This window comes from Opisthocomus hoazin, chromosome 22, assembly GCF_030867145.1.
Source record: "Opisthocomus hoazin isolate bOpiHoa1 chromosome 22, bOpiHoa1.hap1, whole genome shotgun sequence".
NCBI classification, from domain to species: domain Eukaryota; kingdom Metazoa; phylum Chordata; class Aves; order Opisthocomiformes; family Opisthocomidae; genus Opisthocomus; species Opisthocomus hoazin.
Genome location: NC_134435.1, coordinates 8134096 through 8148273, shown reverse-complemented (window position 1 = coordinate 8148273; position 14178 = coordinate 8134096). Strand labels below are relative to the sequence as shown.

At 57.0% G+C, this 14178-nt stretch overlaps 1 protein-coding gene across 4 annotated transcripts in view; it reads right to left on the bottom strand.

The window, feature by feature from the left end:
* LARP1 (La ribonucleoprotein 1, translational regulator) overlaps positions 1-14178 on the bottom strand; it is a 47905-nt gene that overhangs the window by 12265 nt on the left and 21462 nt on the right. For 2 of the 4 annotated variants that reach the window (XM_075441452.1, XM_075441450.1), the window contains 8 exons: positions 5438-5499; positions 3722-3787; positions 2776-2944; positions 2050-2181; positions 1723-1866; positions 844-1006; positions 420-564; positions 29-203 (listed from right to left, as the gene is read on the bottom strand). In XM_075441452.1, coding sequence (XP_075297567.1) covers positions 29-203; positions 420-564; positions 844-1006; positions 1723-1866; positions 2050-2181; positions 2776-2944; positions 3722-3787; positions 5438-5499 — 1056 coding nt within the window. Of the gene's footprint in view, positions 1-28; positions 204-419; positions 565-843; positions 1007-1722; positions 1867-2049; positions 2182-2775; positions 2948-3721; positions 3788-5437; positions 5500-14178 lie in introns of all 4 variants that reach the window. The other 2 variants (XM_075441449.1, XM_075441451.1) reach the window with 1 other exon arrangement.

The window sequence follows — 14178 nt, the reverse complement described above, 5'->3', positions numbered from 1 at the left end:
CCTCCATCCACATTCCCCCAGTGCTCACCTGTCTCTTTCTGGAAGCTTTGCCGGGGCACAAACTCAGGGCAATTGATGAACTGAGAGAAGTCTGTTTGTGTGTAGTCTGCCATAGGAGGGCCAGGCAGAGCCCATTTTTCTGGCTGCTCTTTTCTCCTGATCTTCTCGTCCACAATTTCCACCACTTTGCTGTCCTTCAGAGCCTGGAACCAAGTGATGGCCAGTTAACTTAGGGCCCTGCTTTGGCACACTGAGTGGCTCAGCCCAAGCCCTTCCTCCTTAGAAGGACCAAACAGAGGAGGGAGCCAGTCAAGGACAAGGGGAGGCTCCACTTGCACCTCATCTACAGCCCATCTAGAAAATAGGTCTCAGGGGCAGCCAGAAGCAGAACAAGAAAGTTAATCTGTCCTTGCTCTCACCTTGATGATGAGGTTGATGTCAGTGGTCAGCGCCTGCACCCGGTGGAAGCTGGCGATCAGGGTGATGGGAAGGAAGCCATCCGAGTCCATCTTGCGACGCAGGAAGAAGTCTCGCTCCAGGTTGTCCACGCTGAAGTAGTATTCTCTGTATGGACAGCACGTCAGTGAGAAGCAGCTCCAAGCCACCTTTCTCTGGGCGCCCCCAAGGAAACAATCGCCCCCACACGCTTCTGCTGCTGCGAGGCCGAGGACAGACAGCCTGGGGAGCCCAGACTTGGGGCAAGCTGGTGCTGTAAGCTGCGTGGCACTGAGTCAGCACACTTCGGCTCTAACCCTACCCATGGGATTAGCTACGCAGCCTCCACAGAAGGCCTCTGAGAACATCCCACCAACAACCAATTCTAAGAGAAGAGGTGGTGCTTACATCTGCCGCTTGATGTAGTCCTTGAGCAGCTCCTGGTCCACGCTGTAGAGCTCGGCACTGCTGATGTTGTCAAAGTAGTAAGTGATGTTGCTAGCGTACTTCTGGGTGCGGGAGCCATCCGAGCCCTCAAATTTCCGGTACCCATACTGGTAGTCAAAGTGCCCTGTGGGACACCAGTAAGGGTCAGCACAGAGCCCCTGGGACGCGCTGGACATGCTACGCTGCCAGACAGGGATGGACTCCTGCGTGAGTAGTTCCTTTCGCACTGCTCGTGGGGCCCCCACAGCAGCCCACAACGGGGCATTCACTCACCCACATCCCTCATCATCCCGCTCTCAGCCTTTGCCGCAGAAAGGATCCCAGTGAAGCTTCAACACACCAAGCCAATGAGAGGCCAGGAGGCCCCGTACCCAGGAACAACTGGGCAGCCCAGGTGACACGTGAAGGCCCTACACTGCATCTGTGTCAGGGTTAGCTCAGACACTGCCCTGCCAAAGGCCAGTGCAGGTGCTCTTCCCCATCCAGGCCATGACTCCTGCTTGGCTCCCAACATGACATAAAGCCTACGCAGAGTATCAGCATGCTTCAACTCCTGCACACAGGGGTACTGCAAGGGGCAGAAAACAGGTGGAAGAACTTAGCCTGAGTAGCAGAAAGACATATGCCTTTATTAAAATACTAATAACGTGCTTTTATTAAAAGCAGCTCAACTTATCAGCTGGGATGACCTGCCACAATATTTCCATGTATCCCTACAGCACTCTGCCCTCCCCAGCCCGCTCTGAAGCCCCAAGTCTCACACACACACAGAGCTCTGCACACTTCAGCACGTGCCCTGTTCTCTCCCTACCGTCATGAGACCACACACAGAGTGATCACCTCCTCTGCCGCGGCCACGGCCCCTGCCGCGGCCCCGGCCTCGGCCCCGGAAGGTCCCTCGCACAGCTCCTCCCTCGCTCTTCACGCTGGAGGTTTCGTCGTGGTCCTGCCAGCTGCGCTCGTGCTTGTTGTCTGGGTGCCAGCCTGCAGTAGACACAGACGGAGAGCAGCAGTGTTACAGGATGAAAGCACCTCCCTGGAGCAAGCCCGGCAGCAACCAGCAGCCTCTGAAAGCGTGCCCACCACCCCATGCGGTCCCTGGGCATCAGGGCTTGCTCTGTCCCACAGCCAGGGCAAGGAGAGCGGGTCCCCAGCCCGAGCCCTCACCTTTCAGCTCGCTGCGGTTGTTGGAGGGATGCCTGTGCTGCTCGTTTTGCCGGTTGTTCCGAGAGGCTGTTTTGTCCCTAGGCACCTCTGACTTCATGTCTATCTGCAAAGGGACCCACTTGTGTTTGTTGCCTGCAAAAGGACAGGGTTGGGGTGTGACACAGGTTCAGAGAGCATCCGTTTCTCCCCCACAGCCCCCTCTCACCACACAGCCCCCACAGATGGAGGAGAGAACGTAGGAGGACCTTTTGGACTGACCCTGTCTTCAGACATCCCTCCAGGCCTCACTGGGTGCAGAAAGGCTCTGACTGGGACATGACACAAAACTCCCCTGTTGCTTCATGGCACTTGTGCTTCCTCTGCTCGTTTCTGCCTGCAGAGGTTCAGGGCAGATGGAGCCCATGTGTCAACCATGGCTGATGCAACCCAGAGTCAGGGGCTTTCCTGTGCCACCACAGAGCGCACTTGAGAGGGCAGACTACTGCCACGCTCCCCAGACACACAGAGATCCCCCTACTTGGGCCCTGCTCCACCTGCTCCCACAGAAACTACACTTTGCCCCCTTTAAGCCTGCAAACACCTTTACACCACAGCTGTCCCCACACTGGGACCATGTCCTGCAGCAAGGCCCTCAGTTAAGGTGGTGGATGCTTCCACCTGGCTGAGGGTCGCAGAGGGGAAGACAGGCTGAGCCCAGGGCACTGTCCCCACCAGGTCCTGCCTCACCTTTCTTCTTCTGGGCTGACTTCTGGTTGTCATCATCGCCATTCTTCTCCTCCCCGGACTCATCCGATTTGGTTTTCAGGCTCTCTTTGCCGTCACTCCCATCCCCTTTCTCCTGCTCTTTCATGTCTTTCTTGACAGGCAGTTTCCGGAGGGACGGTGCTTTGTGCGGCTGCTGGAGGCACACCAGTGCAGGGAAGATGTGAGAGGTGGGAGAAATGAAGAGCTGGAGCCAGACCCCAGCTGTCCCAGCAGAAGCATGAACAGAAGGACCTTGTCCTAGGCTGGAAGCACCTCTGCTCTGTGCCTCCCAGAGCTGTCCTGTTCCTGGGAAAAGGGCAAGGGCCTCTATAGATGCTGGGAAGCGCTTGAGCTCAGACACAGGCCCCGGGCACAGAAGTTACTGAGATGGACTGCCAGGGAGGGCTGGTACTCCTGGATGGGGGTGTCCTGCACGGGACCAGACTGTCCCAATGGCAACAGGGCGAGTGACCCTCGTGCCCTGACAGCCAGCCAGTACCTGGCCAAGCAGCATCCAAAAACAGAAAGGTTTCAACAACACCCACGTCCGTAGCAGGAGAGGAAAGCCATGCCCCTTGGGCACACCAGCCCTTCCATGCACCTTTTCGCTTTCCTCATGGAAGTTTTGGCTTTTGCCCAGGCCCCTTCTTGCACTGAGCAGCCCTGAGGAGAACGGGTCTAGGAGCTGCCCTACCTGCTTCACCCAACCCAGGGGTTTAAACTGGGCTCCACGCTCCCAGAATAGCACTGAGGGAGGGAGCCCAACACATAGGGCAGCCCTAAAAGGAAATCCCCTGCACGCTATTCCTGGCTGCCTCCATGCTGACACTCAGCACCCCACATGGCCTGGCTCAGCCAGTGCTTCCAGAGGGACAGGGAGGTCTGCCAGGGCCTTATTCTGGTCACTGGGGTAATTCTGTGTTCTCACCTGGACGCTCTTGTGGGCTATTTCTCCAGGTGTTGGCCAATTTGTGGCATCACCGAAGTCACCAACCTTGTATTCAAAGAGAAAGGTCTCATTAGTGCACAAGCTGCAGGTGCTGCTCCCTGCATCAGCAGCCAGAAGCCCTTCAAGCCACACTGTCACAGCCACCACCCACCAGCGTCCTGCAAATGGCTGTCCCCAGGAGGTTCTGGGTGTCACCCAAACTGCACACACACAGTCCTCTCACCACCCAAACTGCGCCCCTGAATTAATCCCAAATAAATGCAGACAAGTTTCTGTCTATCAGGGATTCCAAGGAGGCTGCCACCAGCCCAGTAAGCTGCCAACCTCCCAGCTCCCACCAAACATTCTGGCCCAGCAGCAGCATTCGGCATCCAGCCGCCAGAAGTAACCCACTCGTCACAGGCACCATCCCTTGTACAGGGAGACCGCACAGCTTTCAGCATCCTAAATCCATCTGAAGCAACCACATCCCATTAAAAAAGCTGCCTCCACCTAGTGGCAGGTTACAGCCGGGCACAGCTTCACTTAACTGCCCAACCGCAACCGAGTGCTGGCCACAAAGTAAGGGATCACGCAGTAGAATTGGTGGAAAAATTCAAGCAGGTATCTGACAGTGATGGGAGCTCCCTGGTTCCAGACACCCCATGACCACATGGTGCATCACCAGTCACTTCTCTGCTCAATAAGTGACCTGGCCACTACCATCATTTCTACCTCTTCCAGGTTTCACGGAGGACCTGCAGGACAGAGAGGAAAGGACCCAAACAGCTGCCCAGGTACACGATGAATCACGGCTGGGCACTGAGTTTAAGATTATCTGGGCACAGAAATTCCTCCTCGCCCTTGTATGGTTATTATTTCTACATTAATTTGGAGTCACCAAGTCCCCCAGAAGATCACATCTCTGCATTCAGGTGCCATGCTCCTATCCAAGAGCAGCTTTCCTGGGAAAGCACCTCCAGTGCAGGGCCATGACTACTTCACAGACAGGAGCACCTCCCACCCCCAGGGTCCTCCTCTCCCTCAGATGGAACACATAAGGAAAGTCGTATCAAGTTCCAGATGCATCTTCACTGCCTGCTGGGAGCCAACACCAACAGCCCATGTCCCAAGCTACGCCCCAGCTGCATGCAACATCCTCAGAAGCAACTGTCCCTCCATCACATCTTAATGCCCTGGAACAGACTGCCCTGGTTCCTCCAAAGCAGTCTCTTTGTTTGAAATCAATTACCCTGGCTCTCTGTGTGCCAATAAAGAACAGACTGCACAGGGAAGAAAGGACCTGTAGACACAGCGCTCTACCACACCACCACCCTGTCTGCACTCCAAACCAGGGCACTAAGCCCACAAGGCACTTGGGGTGTCCTTGGGGTGTCGGGAGAGGCTTTCCACATCTAGCAATGCACTCCAAGTGCCTCCCTGCAAGAGGGGAGGTGAGACGGTACTCCCTAGCCTAGTTGGGCATAAAACCAGTGCAGGCAGCATGCAAGACCACTAAAACGCTAAAGAGGCGATGGAGAATCAGGGTGATGTTCTCCACACTCTTGGAAGCAGCCAGGCCAGCACGTCAACTCCTCCACAACCAGGCTTGGGAAGGAAGCGTTCTGCTCATCAGACCCTCAAGATGCTCATGCAGTGCTGCCACCTGCACCAGAAGCTGGAGGACAGTGAGGGGGACAGCAGGTACAGCCTTACCTTGCTTCCCTTCCGTTGTCTTGGGTTGGCAGCCCTTACCACTTTTGCAGGAGTTGTATGTTCTGCAAGAGGAGGAGAAGAAAACTGTTAAAACACAGCTGAGGGTTTTGGAAGTGTTAGCTGTGAAGAGAGGCAGGTGGGAAGCAAGCCAGCTCCCTCTTCAGCAAAGGAGTGCTGAGAGGAAAAGGTGAACAGAAAACAGAGCCAGCTTCTGATCTAGGTGGCAGAAGGGCCCCATCAAGATCAGATGACTGCTGATCAACCCAGGTGGCCAGGAAACAGACCTTTAACCCTGTCTCGCAGCAGGAAGGCACTCCCTGACTCGGCTCAGCCCTCCCCACTCGGCCTTGTGAGCCGAGGAGGAGGGGTGGCGAGGAGTTCACCTCGCTCTGTAAAGCGCCATGCAGAACTTGAGCTGCACAGCAAAACAAACACGCCCTTGGACAGGCCAGGCCCATCACCGCACCGATGCGGCTGGCCCTCCCCAGGGAGCAGAGGAGGGCTCCGACGAAGCGACGCACACGTCTACAGCACACAGGCTCGAGCTTTGATTTCCAGTGCATCCCAGCACGGGGCAGCAAGTTCACAGGAGAGAATCTACAGAGAGAAGGAGCCAGATCCAGGAAGTGCCTAAATCCTGCTACAGTCAGAAGTATTTTGGCACTCGAGTGCCTCTGGGGTGTTTCAAGGTATCAGGGTGCAACTGTTAGGGCACGTGCCACCCCGGATATCACACCAGACCTGCAGCAAGTCGAGACCTCAGCCCCACCATGACCTGTCTCAGCTCCTGCTCACACAACACCTCGTTACAAGCAGAAAAAGAAATCTGACTGGTTTTCTCCCTCCCAGGTTTGCTTGCAAGGTCTCCGGATCAGGAGCAGGCTCATGCAGGGCATACAGAGTCCAACAGAGCAGCAGGCTGCTGCCCAACACAAACCAGCCCCACAAGAGCCACGTACGAGGATGCCCTCCACGGCAGCGGGACTGTGGGGGGAGAGGAGAGCCCGCTGGCCCCTGCCTCGAGAGGCAGCCCGTGCCAGGTGCCACACACCCAGCAGGAGCGAGCATTTCTGTCGACTCCGCTGGCTTTGTTTAAAAAGAAAAGCACCCCAGACTGGGATGGGGGGGGGGGGGGGCGAAGGTGGGAGGGAGGTGAAGAGAAGAGCCCCGAGGAACGGCAGAGGCTACCTAGGGACGCCTCGGGAAACACCCTGAATAGCTGACCCAGCTCCACTTAAAGCTGGCTTTGATCTCCTGCGTGATGCAGGACAACTTTGCCTAGATGATCAAAACTGGTCCCCTTCTTAGCCTTGAAACCTGTGATTCATCCTGCTGGCCCAGCCTTGCTCAGAGCTGGAGGCTTTGAAGTGTCAATAAGGCAGAGTCAGATGTAGCAGGATGAAGCCATGAGCTCTCTCCTTCCCTTAGGCTCCCGCATGGGGACTTCACCCCCAAGAGAGCCCAAGTTCTCAGCTAGGTCCCCGAATCCGCCTATTTCCCCCCCAGGACCTCCCCAGCCCACCCACACTGCCTCCCCCCACAAGCAGCAGCAGTGCCACATGTCCCTCATCTATTCCACGTGCATCTCATTGAGAACCCCAGCTCCACAGCACAAAGCTTGCCACCAAGCTTTTAAACTTCCCTGTTAGTGTAGGAAGAGCGAGCGCTTTCAAAACAGCCCCTAAAATCCTCCACTCAACGCCCACAGATGTCACCAACTAAATATAGCTTCAAAAGGCACCAAGTGCTACAGCACAAATCCACAGCCAGCCTGGTTTTCCACAGGTACGGAGCACTCCTGCCCGCTCTGACAGCGCTGACATGCCTGGCACCGCAGGAAAAAAAAAACAAACCAAACAACTGAACTTGCTCTGCAGCCTGATTAGGCACCAATCTCTCTGGCTGGGGGAGAGCAGGGCTCCATCTTTCAATGCCAGCATCCCACCCGGACACCTGCTCCCACCGCACTGCAGCTCCAGGGTTCACAGCAACGGCATCCAGCCCTCTGCTCCAGCTGCTTCAGCTCAGGAGCCTCACGGCCATAGATACTCTTGTGCTTTTTGGGGGACCAGTCAGAGGCCCCCCCCTCACAACCCCTAGTGAAAAAGGACACAGGGGCACAGGCTGCAGGGGTGGGTGCCACCGACTCTATCTTCTTTGCGGGGGAGGGATGAGATTGTTTGAAACAAGTTCTGCCGCTTTTCTTATCTGCAAGATAGGAACAGGGATCCCTTATCTAGCTGAGGTGCTGAGAAGACTAATTAGCATTTGCAGAGCGCTGCGGAAGACAAAACACCAAGCAAAGCAAAGCACTGCAGCCTGGCAGGGGAGGCTGCTCCAGGGAGCGCAGCCAGGCCAGCACCGGGGCTCCAGATCTGCAAGTCACAGTGGAGACCGCTCAGCCGAAGGCAGGAGACCGAGGGGGTGCAACTGCGCTGGCGGACAGACAGACACGCCATCCACAGAGCCAAGAGCCACGGTGAGCGGAAGCTGTGCGTGCCTGGCACCTTCCAGGGCACGCCAGCCCAACCAATGGCCCCAGCTCCAAACAGTCAGCAGTTCTGCAGCCCAGCTGCTTGACATCAAATCCAAAACTGCTCTTCACATTCCCTTGCAGAGACTCTAGCAAACCCAAGTGTTTTAAAAAAAACAAACCCAACCCACCCAAAACACGCTTAGGGTAATCCACGTGGTCAGGCTTCAGAAGAAAACCTTCCTACAAGTACAGCAACACGTCTTGTGGCGCACAGCTGAAAAGACTCCCTGACAAACCCCGCTGCAGGAAAACCCTGCTGCCCTTCATCACTGCATCAACCCGGGAAATAGGGAGCAAATGGGCGTTGCTCAGCCCGACACGTGAGCTCAGGACAAGCAGTGCTAGCGAGGGATACCAGACACTGTCCTGGTTGATAGCCGAGCCCTTAAAAACTGCTGACAGATGCCTCAAACCTCCTTTTGCATTTCTTTGGTGGCAGTAGGTAAGTTTCAGCCGCGCTAGCACTGCCTGACCACCTTCCCACAACCCACCAAAAAACAGGTCCCCTCCGTGCGAGGGGGCAGACAAAGCCGCAGCAGGAGCCGGGGCTTTAGTGGTGCGAGACTGGCAAGGGACAGCGGGCAGGGAAGGAAGGAGCGGCTCTGCCTGCAGCCATGGAGCGGATGCTGGCACAGCCAGCAACAGAAAAGCAGGTCTCGAGTTTTGATCTGCCGCCTGCAGCCAGGACCAGATCTCTTGCCTGTGGGGCTGCCCTGCCAAGGGGAGGTTATTTCTTTAACCACCAAGGGGACAAGGCACAGGCAGGAACACCGTGGCCCTGATGCCGGTATTGCAACCCTCCCTCCCCCCCCCCCCCCCCCCCAACGGCCAAGGCACAACCAAAGCATTCGCTGGCTTTTGCCGCTCGCTCCCCAGGCGCCCTGCGAGCCCCAAGCAGGGCAAGGCTGTGCAGACACCCTGTGCTCGGCTCCCAGCCCGCGGCTGGCTGCGGCACAGCAGCCCTCCAGGCGGGAAGCTCACGGGGCCGTCCAGGCGAGCAAACGCTTCTTGCCTGGCAGGAGAAGAGCCACTGCACGAGGACCAGACAGCCAGGGTGACAGCAGCTCCACCACTAAACGTGCCCAGCCCAAGAGGGACGTGTGCCACAGGACCACTGTGCTCAGCCTAGGAGATGTATTTATGACCTTACCTGGGAAAACCAAATGCAAGGAATGCCTGCCGGACTGGTTCCCTGCCTGTTCCTACCTCCAGTGCAGCTTCGAATGGATTTTTAGAGAAGGCAGATGAAGAGCCGGAATAAATCTGCAGGGCTGGGCAGAGACCTGGTGATACACTGCAGAAATACCTGCACCTCTAGCAAGCAAGCTGCCATGCCTGTTCCTGCTGTGCCGCTCGCGCAGTGGAGACAAGGGCTCAGAGCACCCCAGCACCAGCCGGGACAGCCTCAGAGAGCAGCCCAGGCTCCCAGCAGGAACGCAGAGTCCTCAGCTCCCTGACACAGCACACCCCTCTTCCCGGGCAGCCAAGTCAACAGAAAGGAGCTGGCCTGGCACCTAGGAGAAACTGCTGATGAAGGCAATTTTGAAGCCAAGAGCCTGGACTTTGTGCTGGAGAGGCTGAGGCAGGGGCGCATGCTCCGTGCTGCAGGTCCTGCTGGGGCTGGAAGAGCCAAACTGGTATCCCCAGTTTCCCAGAGCCCAAGGGTGCTGCGTGGGACAGCCAGCCAGGTGTCCAGCGGTCCAACAGGACCCGCTTCACTACTCAGTCTCCAAGCAATCCTCCCTCCTTCCTGCACTCCATGGGACAGTGTCTGCACATCTGAGGACCACAGCTTGTAACCAGCAGGACAGGATACACGCTCTGGCAATGCTTCTTCAAGGTCTCTCGGTGAGAAACGGCAAGTGCAACTTGGGCCAGGGTGAGCTGAGCCCTGAGCAGGTTGCAGGTGAGAGGGGGAGTAGTGCCCCAGTCAAAATGACACCGCAAGGAAAAGGTATTGCCTTAACCTCCTGAGAAACCAACGGACACGCAGGTATGGCAACTTCTGAGCAGAGACACAAACCATTAGACTACTTACACCAAAGAAGACTACTACTCACTCACACTATTTGTATATACACACTCATTGTCCAAGCAGAGAAAAAAATCAGCCTGGGGATTAGCCATTTCCCCTGGAGACAGCTAGCTCCTTCAGAGTCTTTCTGGGAGGGCAGGAGAATCCCTCCTGGGGTACAACACATAGGACAGACACACTGGGACAGCACCAACCTGCAGCAATTCCTGTAAGAAAGAGGGACCCAGCAGGCAGCCCCAGTCAAGCGTGCCAGGACCCCAGCGTGGCTGCAAGCGTCCCCAGAGGAGACCTAGGGAGTCAACGGAGAACAGCCATACAAAAATGTATCCCCACCTTGCCAACATGGGAAACTCAGGGCTCCAACCCTTCCTCCAGCCTGATCCACACAGCAGCCGGGGCGCGACATTGATGGCACTCATCACTGCCCATGCATTCAAACTCCATGACTCGGAGTCTGAGCCTGACTGAGCCATCAGAGGGCACAGCCCGTGAGCTTCTTGCCCACCAACACCACACTTTCTCCAGAGACATTTGCAGGATCAGTCCTGCAGGCCAGACGTGACCTGCAAGATGACAACAGCCTTCCCCCTCGCACCAGCAGCCTGCCTGCTGCGGACAGTGCTGAAGGATTTTCTTTGAGAGTCTGTCCCACGGAGGGCTCCCCTGAAGTTACAGGCAGAGGAGCCTTGAGCGACAGGGAGACCCCTTCTGCCCACCTCCCGTTGCTGCTGCACCCCTTTCCTCATCAGCAAGATGACAGCGGTGGGCAACACACCCTCACTGTACAGGGGCTGGGAAGCACGGGCAGATAGGAGGGGATCTCAGTCCCCCCACGGAGCGATTTGGTAGCATCCCTGCGTGCAGAGAGAGGTGCAGACGCCCCCAGAGACCACGCAGCAGCTTCCACCTCTCCCTGCCTCCTAAGCTGCTGCTCCCAGCATCGGCCTCAGCCGCATGTCAGAGCTAATGCCAGACTGAGAGGGGAAACGCTTGTCTCTGCGGCTCCACACACAAGCAGAAAAGCCCCAGATGTACAGCCCCGACTGCCTGGCATGCTCATGCGCTGCTGAAGGGATCATCAGGTACACAAAACCTGCAAGAGTCAGAGCAAACCAGGCACGCAGACTGCACCTCCTCCAGGTTGGCAATGTTTGATGTGTCTACCTCCTGCCAAATCGCAGTAGTAGCGGGAGGTGCATGCATGGAGAGGGAAATCAAAGGAGCACCGGATGGAGTTCTCCAACGCCTTTACATGGGATGTCATCACAAGGACATCCTCCAGCAGAAAGGAGTCGGTGCCCCCAGAGCAGGGGCTCCCATCTGCTCCTGGGAAACCGCAGAGAGCCACAGCTGGCCCCACTGCCGGCAGCACAGGGTCTCACAGCACCCAGCTGGCAGCACAGCATATGGCCTTGTTTACAAGGGTAAGAGGGATACCTGCAACACCTCTGCAGTATCAGAAGTTTCCCTCACATGCAAGAAAAACTGCAGCAGAACGGGCCAGGTCAGGACCAAGCAGAAGACCGGATCCATAAGCTGAGCGAGACTCAGACTTGTAAAGCATGTGGCAAGCCTGTTCAGCAGGAGCAAGAGACAAGCTGCAGGCACAGCATGGCTCAAAGCCTTCCAAGCAATTTTCTGCGGCTCCCAGCAGACAGCTCCACCTTACAAGCCCTACTGTAACAGCAAAGGAAGCAAGGGGCTGCCTACACTTCTCTGCAATGTAAGCTCTGCAACTGCTGCAAAGATCACCTGCTAAAAATAACTTCAAAAAGGGCATCTGACAGCTCCGCAGAGAGCATGAGAACACTCCCACCTGGGTGTCCCAGGCAGGCTCCAAGCCCTCTGGAGTTTGCCCTGGAAAAGTGCAGGGAGAGAGGCCAGGGGTACAGGCAGGCTCGACACAGCGTGCCGGGGCAGTGCTGTCACAGGCTGGGAGCGTGGGCACCCGAGTTACGCTCCCGGCTCTGCAAGCCCGCGCGTCCCTCGGCCGATATTCCCCAGGCAGGTCCCGAGCAGGGGGAGGTGAAGCGGCTGAAGACACTGGCAGAGCCTGTTTCCGCTGACAGCATCCTCCGGGCAGCACAGAGCTGCACAGCGACCTTCAGAGCAAGCAGGGACACCAGACGGAGCACAGCCCGGGTCACAGGGACAGACAAGCAGCACTGCTTTTAAAAATACACCAAACTGTTACAAGATCTGCACGCACAGGTTACCTGCAGGGTCTGACTTCTATTTCCAGGGCAGGTAAGGGGCAGGAAGGGTCTGGACTTACCAAAGATGCATAACCATCCTCCCTGCAGCCTCCCAGTCCAAGATGGAAATGCTTCAACTCGTGGCCAAGCCACACTCCAGAAGGAACGGGTTAAGAAATGCCAACAGGCATTTGTAACGTTAACAGTGTCAGCGAGGGCACTGTGGATTCTTCCTGGCACAGACAGCTACTATTAAAGGTAGCAAATGAACTCTCAGGGGTGAGTGACATCTTTCCTCCGCCTTTTCAAGCAATGCTCTTCCCTGAAGAGGATTTCTAGGAAACTTTTGACACACGATCCACGATCACACCACTGCACCGATCCCCGAGACGCCAGGCTCACGCAGAACAAGACAGCACAGGAACCACTCCAGTTCTCTACGGAAAACCAAGCCCTAAACTAAGGGGTCTGCTGGGAAAGCCAGTGGTTCCCAGACCCCAGGAGGCACTGCACCAGGGATGCAGCCAAGGTCACCCAGCTGACCAGAAACTGTCAAAACAAGGGAGCTGGACCGGCGGAGGCCCCCCCAGTTGCTGAGCCACCCTTCTCCCCCTGAGCAGGGGGAAAGGCACCCATCACCCCACCACCCCTGCAGGAGAGGCTGCTCCAGCACCAGCGCCTGACCCAGCTTGTCTGGTGCAGACAAGTCTCCAGCCAGCAGAGCATTCAGCCAGCAATTCCTCCGCCATCACAGAAGAGAGAAAAAGCCTCCAAGGACACCTGCAAACACTCCGTCGGGTTAAACAGTTCAGGGAGAGGGGCTGGAGAAGCCGGCAGCGCTCCGAGGCAAACGCCATGTCAGCCCGTCACGGGCGGGCTGGGGCCCTGAGAACAGGCGTGAGTCGACCCAGCTGCTGCTCAGGGCGGCGAGACGCAGCAAGGACACCGCAGCGCTGGGCAAGGCTGCGGAGCTGGGGCACGCAGGCGGGCCGCATCGTGGAGGAGCTGGAGGGTCCGGCTCTCCTCCAAGCCAGCTCAGAGACCAGCTGACAGCTCATGACCTCAGAAGAAAAAAAATCACTGGTGGGGAGAGGGAGGGGTGACATGAGCAGGAGCTACCCGACAGCAAGGACAGACACACACAGCATGGCAGGACTCAACTTCTTACAAAACACAGCAGAAAAACCCACAACCCACTCACCTTTGGGGGTAACAGATTTGCAAATTAAAGGGGGGTGTCCACCCTCCAGGAGAGACCGGGAGCAGTTTCCTCAGCTCCTGCTTACTTTTGCTGCACGGCTCTGCCTGTTCTGCCAGGCTCTAATGAAAAGCTAGTTAACAGTTAATTATTACCCATTCAGATACACGATCCCCTACTCTGACCGACTGCAGGCCGGGAGGGATAAGACAGTCACGTGATGCAAAAATCCCGGCCTTATGAAAGCACAGGCAACTATATTTAGTTGGAAAAACGATGACCTAGCGAGCCCGCCCCTCCCTGGCCCCCCCTTGGAGGAGCCGGCCTGCCACTTCCAGAGCTCCTACCTCCAGGGCACCCGGGAGGTCCCTCATCCAGCCGGAGCTGTACCACCGAGACAGGGATGCCCGGCACAGGAGCGAGCCTGGTGTGCATGCACACACGCGGGCTGTCCCTGGGGGCCAGACCAGAGCGAAGCCCGGGCGCGGGGGGACCTTCCCTCCCCATCCTCAGTGCTGCCCAGCAGGTCACCTTGTCAGCAGCAAAAGCTGATAAGCACCAAGAGCAACAAACAGGGCCCAGCCCAAGGTCCCGGACCTTATCTTGCAAGCGGGAGGCACACTGGGAACCTGACCAACGCGACCAGCACAGGGGTGGCATACAGCAGTGACGCTCTGGCTGCTGGCCTCTGCATGCCCAGGGCTGGCAACAGGAGTTTTGCCTTGCCTGGATCAGCCCTCCCCTCCCTCCGTAGTGTGGCTGGGCGAACGAGACAGG